This window comes from Globicephala melas, chromosome 19, assembly GCF_963455315.2.
Source record: "Globicephala melas chromosome 19, mGloMel1.2, whole genome shotgun sequence".
Lineage (NCBI taxonomy): Eukaryota > Metazoa > Chordata > Mammalia > Artiodactyla > Delphinidae > Globicephala > Globicephala melas.
In genome coordinates, this window is record NC_083332.1 from 12,830,751 (window position 1) to 12,838,563 (window position 7,813).

The 7,813-nt window shown below is 45.1% G+C and overlaps 1 protein-coding gene across 1 annotated transcript in view; it reads left to right on the forward strand.

Moving 5' to 3' along the window:
* The window catches only part of LOC115862556 (galectin-10-like), a 31,766-nt gene extending 24,302 nt beyond the window's left edge, over positions 1 to 7,464 (forward strand). Inside the window, exon 4 of the mRNA XM_060289597.1 lies at positions 7,385 to 7,464. Within this exon, the coding sequence (XP_060145580.1) occupies positions 7,385 to 7,393 (9 nt within the window). The 3' untranslated portion in view covers positions 7,394 to 7,464. The remainder of the gene's footprint in view (positions 1 to 7,384) is intronic.
* Positions 7,465 to 7,813: the final 349 nt, after the last annotated feature.

Sequence of the window (7,813 nt, forward strand, 5' to 3'; positions counted from 1 at the left end):
GCCTCAATGCTTCTTTATGGACATTTTCTAGTTTCTGAGTCATATAGGCCTGACATTCCTTATCAGTGAGAGTACACATCCCTTCTACTAGTTAAGGTCTATAATAATTTGACAATTGCAGTATTAATTCCTCCTGCTATCCAAGCAAAATCCAGAGCCATGAATTCTGTAGGACTTTAGTTCCAATAGCCACCATCTCCATAGGTATCTGATTTGAAGAAGTTATCAGCAAGATCTTTTAGCTACTGGAATATGCAACCCCACTGATGGTAGTGTTATTCTCCAAATACATTGTCCTTTTCTTATATAACTGTGGTGGACTCTGCTAGTCTTTCACTAAGTCCCTTTCTTCTTTTGTCCTCAGCACAGAGCTAAGCACACTTCCTAACCCCCCTACCAGTTAAATGTTTACATGGCTGACTTCTAGCCAATGGAATATAAGTGGTAGGCACCATGTCCAAGCCTGTCCCACAAAAACCTCCTGTGCAGGCTCCATTCTCCCTCTTCTGGCTGACTGGGATGCAAACCTCCAGGGTGACCTGGGAATCCAGGTGTTAATGATGGCAGGGCTGAAACCAACCTAGTTCCCTGAATGACAGCATAGAGAACTCCAAGTAAAAGGCAGGAATTGGTAGAATTCACTTTTTTTATGATTCAAATATATGCTATCTACAAGACACAAATTAGATTCAAAAACACAAATAGACAAAATTAAAAGGATGGAAAGACATATACCATGCAAACAGTAAACAAAAGAAAGCAGAGTGGCTATACTAATATTTGAGAAATAGTCTTCAAGATAAAAATTATTACTAGAGGGCTTCCCTGGTGGCGCAGTGGTTAAGAATCCTCCTGCCAATGCAGGGGACGCAGGTTCGAGCCTTGGTCTGGGAAGATCCCACATGCCGCAGAGCAACTAAGCCCGTGACCCACAACTGTTGAGCCCGCGTGCCACAACTACTGAGGCCTATGCACCTAGAGTCCACACTCCACAACAAGAGAGGCCACCGCAATGAGAAGCCCACGACCACAACAAAGAGTAGCCCCCGCTCGCCACAACTAGAGAAGGCCTGCACGTAGCAACGAAGACCTAATGCAGCCAAAAATAAAAACAAAGAAATAAATTTATTTAAAAAAAATTATTACTAGAGACAAAGAATGACATTTTAAAAGGGGTCATTTCATCAAGAAGATATAACAAACATATAAGCACCTAACAACAGAGCCCCAAAATACATGAAGCAAAAAGCAGACTTGAATGGAGACAATTCGACAATAATGGAAACTTCAATACTCCACTTTCAATAATGGACAGACCAACTAGACAGAAAACCAAGGAAATATAAGACTTGCACGACACTATAAACCAACTAGTCCTTACAGAAATCCACAGATCACCCAACAACAGTAGAATGCAGATTTTTCTCAAGTGCACATGGATCATTCTCCAGGAGAGATCATGTTAGGTCATAACACAATTCTCAAAATTTTTAAAGCACTGAAATCATACAAAGTATGTTGAGCGCAATGGAATTAAATTAGAAATCAATAACAGAAGGAAATTTGGGAAATTCCCAAATGTGTGGAAATTAAACAACACACTCCTAAATAACCAACTGGTCAAAGAAGAAATCATAAGAGAAATTTTCAAATATTTTGAGATAAATGAAAACAAAATCACAACATACCTAAACTTATGAGATGCAGAAAAAGCAGTGTTTGCAGGGAAATTTATAGTTGTAAATACCTATATTAACGAAAACGAAAATTTTCAAATAAATAAACTAACCTTCCACCTTAAGGAACTAGAAGAGCGAACTAAACCCAAAACAAGCAGGAGGAAATCATAAAGATTACAACAGAAATAGAGAGGAGAAAAACAATAGACAAAATCAAAAACCAAAAGTTGGTTCCTTGAAAAGATTCACAAAATTGACAAACCGTTAGGTACACTGACCAAGAAAAAAGAGAGAATGCTCAAATTATTTGCAATGGGCAAAGAAACTATTTTTTAAAGTCTGTTAGAACTTACAAACATTCAGCAAAGTTACTGGACAAAACAACGTGGGAACCGTCAGCATTCTTAAAGAGCAGCGTGAGAGTCCTTTTGCAATAAAGAGCCTATCCACACAGCAACTAAATGCTTAATGTTCCTAAAATTCAATCCAATAAAAGGCAGGAGAGATTTGTTTAAACTGTGAAATATATCATGCACATAAAACTTATAACAAACTAGAATAATTAAAATTTTAAAAAAACACAAAAAAATAGTCATGTACCCACCACCAAGCTTCAGAAATAAAAACATTAGTACCTGTGAGACAGGCTGGGACCTGGGACCCTTTGCTGCAGTGCTTGCACCTGGACAAACATCTCCTAGAGCAGTAAAATACAAAGAAACTATAAGGGACTAAAAATAACTTCGCGCTGCACAGTTGAGGCAAATTATGAACAACAAGATACAAAAAGACCAAAAACCCACCCAGCACCACCAAGGGGGTGGCCGAAGCCAAGCCCCTGGCCTAACCCCTGCACCCACCTACCCTTACCCTCACCCCCATAAAAGGAACCAGCTGGCCACTCCCTCAGAGAGCCAGCAAGAGAAACTGTTACTTGTTTTCACTCCCTCCTGCTGCAGCAGGAGCCCCGGTAAAGCCTTGCCTGAATTTGTCTGCCTCTTATCGATTTCTATTGATTAAGGAGGCCAAGAACCCTGGTCGGTAACACCTGTGAATTTCTCTCGGTGTCCCTCCCCACTGCCTCTACTTGCTCACTTTCCCAAGTAAACTCCATTTTGAATTTCTCATTTATTGTTTTTAGTTACAGTTTTACTATCTACATCTAAAAACAATTAGAAAGAAAACTATAAAACTTTTATAATGTAGTAGAAAACCTTAATAAGTGGATACATACATACATCACATTAATGCAGGAGAAGAATCCATTTTAAAGATTCCAGTTCTTCCCTGAATTAAACTAAGAAGTCATGAATTTCTAAGCAAAATCCCAATAAGATGTTAAGGAAATTCTCAAACTGACTCAAAAATTCACACACAGTGTAAAAGTCCAAGGAGAGCTAAGACAATCTTGAAGAACTAGGAGGGAGGATTCAGCCTCATCCAATGTCAATAAGTCACGTATTAAAGCGTTTGATAGTAATTATAGTAAGACGATTTGTATTGGTGCAGATAAGCACATAAATTAACAGGAAAGAACAGACATGGGACTTCCCTGGCGGTCCAGTGGTTGACTCCAGGCTTCCACTACAAGGGGCATGGGCTTCGATCCCTGGTCGGGGAACTAGGACCCTGCATGCCACACAGCTCATAAGAAGAAGAAGAAGAAGGGGAAGGGAAAAGAAAAGAGCAGAAGTCCAGAAACAGACCCAAGCAGAGAGGTGGCATTACAAGGGAGTCTGGAAGACAGTTCCCCTAGAAATTAGAAGCAGGCTGGGCTGAAAGTCTGGGACGTTACAACAGTCGGGTAGGCAGAGGAGCCTGCCAGAGACTTAGACTTAAGACGAAAGGCAAGGGGCGGGGAGAAAGAAATGGAAAGGAGGGAGGCTGGGAGAAGAAGGAAGATGAAAGGGCAGGAGGACAGAGGGAAAGAGAGAAAGGGGGAATGGAAGGAGAAGGTAGCAGGGGAAGAGATGAGGAGGAGAAGGGAAAGAGGGGGGAGGGGAGGAAAGGAAAGAGAGAAGCAGGAAAGAGAAAAGGAGGTGAGGAACGCCAAGAGGGACAAGAGTTCATAACGCAGCAGCATGCATGGGAGGGCAGTTTCAGGTTTTCAGCATCAAAAGTTGCACAGCTTTCTAAAATTAAATAGGGACCCAGGGCTTCCCTGGTGGCGCAGTGGTTGAGAATCTGCCGGTTCGAGCCCTGGTCTGGGAGGATCCCACATGCCGCGGAGCAACTGGGCCCGTGAGCCACAACTACTGAGCCTGCGCGTCTGGAGCCTGTGCTCCGCAACAAGAGAGGCCGCAATAGTGAGTGGCCCCCGCTTGCCACAACTAGAGAAAGCCCTCGCACAGAAACGAAGACCCAACACAGCAAAAATAAATTAATAAACTCCTACCCCCAACATCTTCTTTAAAAAAAAAAAAAGGGGGACCGAGACACTGATGGTGTAGGTGTGCCTTACCAAGAATTCTTGACTATGACTTCCCTGGTGGCGCAGTGGTTGAGAGTCCGCCTGCCGATGCAGGGGACACGGGCTCGTGCTTCGGTCCGGGAGGATCCCACATGCCGCGGGGCGGCTGGGCCCCTGAGCCATGGCCATTGAGCCTGCGCGTCCGGAGCCTGTGCTCCGCGACAGGAGAGGCCGCAGCAGTGAGAGGCCCGCGTACCACAAAAAAAAAAAAAGAATTCTTGACTAAAACTCAGAAGTATGAAGCAGCCCTTGTCATTCGTTGGGGACTGACAGCAACAAAAGCCTTGCCAAAACTTAGCATTATGAACCTTCTCACAGGCACGGTCACCACACAAGCATGCCAGTTAAACACACCCGCGCGACCGTACACGCTCACGTGCACGCACGCGCACAGAGATACGCACGAGCATGCGCACTCGCTCACGTGTTCGCGCGCACAGTTGTGCTGTTCCGTTGTTCGAAAGTTTCTGAGAAGCGGCCGCGCGGGCTCCGCGGTCCGAGATGCCCAAGCTGCCCGCAGGCAGCAGTGTTCCGCCGACGGGCTGGGCGAATGGCGACCGCGACGTCCCGCAGGCGGAGGTCGGCGGCGGGAGGCGGGAGCCGGCCCCTACGGGGCCTGCGGAGCCCGGGGAAGGTCGGATGACGGACGAGGACAGAGAAGGCCCGGTGGCTGGGCCACGCGGGGACGGGGGTCCCCGAGAGTCGCCCCGGCAGGGGAACGGCCCCGACCCGGCCGAATTCCCACGACCGCAACGCGAGCCCGAAAGCTTCGAGCCTGACTTGGGACAGGCGCAGCCTTGGTTGTGGGGAAGAGGTGCCCAGCGCCCACGGCAGCCGATTAAGAGGGTTTGACGAACCCAACTGGGTGTGTTACGGATGTGTGTAGAGCAAGGGAAGTAGCCCACGATTCCAGCTGGCAAACGCGTTATCCCAGCGTCTGTCTGATTATACATTTATCAAAGATCTCTTTACATCTGTGGCTCTCAGTCACCAGGCTGCAGAACTCGGGTGCGATGAGCTGAAAGACGGAATAGTTTTCACCACCAAAAAAAAAAACGTTAATTATGTGAGGTGATGAAAGTGTTAACTAACCCTATTGTAATTATTTCAAAATATATACATGTATCAAACCATCACATTGTACAACTTAAACTTATACGTTACGTGTCAATTTCATCTCAATAAAGCTGGGGGAAAACATACCTTTCCTCTAGACTTCTTTCTATTTTAAGATCAGGCTTCTGCAGGACCATGCCTGTGGGCTTCCTAGAAACCCTTTCTTCTAGCTGGGAAGCTCACCTACGCACTGCCTCACATTTTTGAACTTTTAACAAAGGGTCATAAAGCCACACCTTTAATCTGATCTATACTCACAGGCTGTTTTTCACTTTGACAATCTTTTTTTTTTTCACTGGATGTGAAAAAAGCTTTTCCTTCCCAACCTAGCAAGTCATAGTCTCTCTACATTTCCTTTAAATTCTTCTGGAAGGTCAGCCAGTTCCTTCTATCGGTCAACCCTTTCTTGCTACGCTGTATCATACTCATCAGTGAGTAATCAGCATTATGCCTGGGTATCTCCTTAGCCAAATACTTTCTATTTTCTGTTTCTATTTCTATTTCTGGGTAATCACAGGCGACAGTTTGCCAATTATTTCACTACATCATAATGAGTCATCATTTTTTCTGTTCCAATAACAATTTCCTCACTGTTTTCCCTACGTATCTTAGCCTTTTCTTAGGGCACTACCCAACACCTGATACCAATTTCTGGAGCAGTTATCTATTGCCACAATAATGTTGCATGGCAAATCACATCAAGCATTTATTTAGTCTATGAGCCTAAAAGTCAGCTGGTGGCTCAGATGGAGCTGACTGATCTTCCCCCCGACCCTGCCACGAGCCAACCACAGGTTGAACCTGGGCCCCGGCAATGAAAGCACTGACTCCTAACCACTGGACCACCAGGGAATTCCCAGGACTGACTAATCTTGAATGCCTTGTCTGAGACCACTTTTCCCAGTCCCAGGTGTCTTCCACCGTCCAGCAAGCTGGTCCAGGATTGTTCTCATGGTCGAGACAGGAGTCCGAGAGAGAGAACGGAAGCATGAAATGCCTCTTGAGGCCCAGTCTCGAAACTGATACACCATCATGTCTGCCACATCCTATCGGTCAAAGCAAGTCACAAGGCCAGTTCCGATTCAAGGGATGGAGAAAAGGAATCTACCTATTGATGAGAAGAGCTACAAACTATTATTACAAAGGGTGTAGAAACAGAGAGGATGGAGAATTGGGGCCACTTTTACAATTAATCTAGCACAGTAACAATCTTGGGGAAAGAGCCAAGGCTTGTAACATCATGTTTAGACCTCAACACAGCATTAAATATCTCAGGAGAGATAAGCAAATCTAGAAAATCCCCTTAGAGAAAGAAGCACCTATATCCACCATTAAGTCAGCTCAAGCCCATCTAGTGAGCAGAACATGTAAGGCCTAGAATAATCAGGGGTAATAAAGAGGCAAGAATGACATCATGATTTCCCCAATTGTCCTAAGCCAGGTTCAGATTCTGAGTTGTGGTTTCAACCCCTATCCATAAAAGTACTGATTTAGGTCAACATGTGTATTTATCCTTTAAAGGAAGTCTTTGTTCCCAGTAAGGATAAATATCCCACCAGTGCTATTTATTACAGGCTTTTGCAGCTTTTGGGAGAAGAAGATCCAGTCCCTTTCCTTATAAACTCTTCACCTCCTCTTTTAAAATGTTAATTGTATGACCATGGGTTTAAATTCTCTATTTTTTCCTGTAAAAATATACCAGCGTGGAGCCCCTGATATCAGCTCGCTTAATTGTTGAGTCTGCACCATGACTAAAACTGTCCTCAGATGATTCTGAAATGCTGGCGGTGAGTCAGAGACAAAGATGCTACAGCCGCTACACAGGAACAGTCTTGGGAGCAATAGCGAACCTGGAATCTATCTCAAATTTTTGCTTTCATCTCCCCACATGAGCACTTCTGTTTAATACACCATAATTTTCTCTAGAGCTATTCTTATCCCTGGATAATGGGAGGGCCTTTCAGCTTCAGCTGGAAGGTGATTTGGGGCCTCAAAAGACAGGACAGATATCTACCTCCATAGTATTATAGCAAATTACTGCAATTTCTAGTTCCCCCTCTAATAATATGTTATTACACAAGTCTGGGGATTCTTCTATTAAATATTTGTGATTTTCCAGGCAGCCTGAGGTGGCAGCAATGGACCTTTGGTCTCCAGACTAGCCTGGGAGCTGTTAAGGAGCCACACACTTAGTCATTGCCCAGATGCTGGGGTGAAGCTGTGTTTGAAGCAGCACATAGGCTGGATGTTGTGTTTTATAAATGTGGTGCTTGGACCAGGAAAACAAAAATGCAACCTCGGGGCTTCCCTGCTGGCGCAATGGTTAAGAATCCGCCTGCCAGTGCAGGGGACACGGGTTCGAGCCCTGGTCCAAGCCCTGGTCCGGGAAGATCCTACATGCCGTGGAGCAACTAAGCCTGTGAGCCACAACTACTGAGCCTGCGCTCTAGAGTCCGCGAACCACAACTACTGAAGCCCGCACGCCTAGAGCCCGTGTTCCGCAACAAGAGAAGCCACCACAATGAGAAGCCCGCGCACCACGACGAAG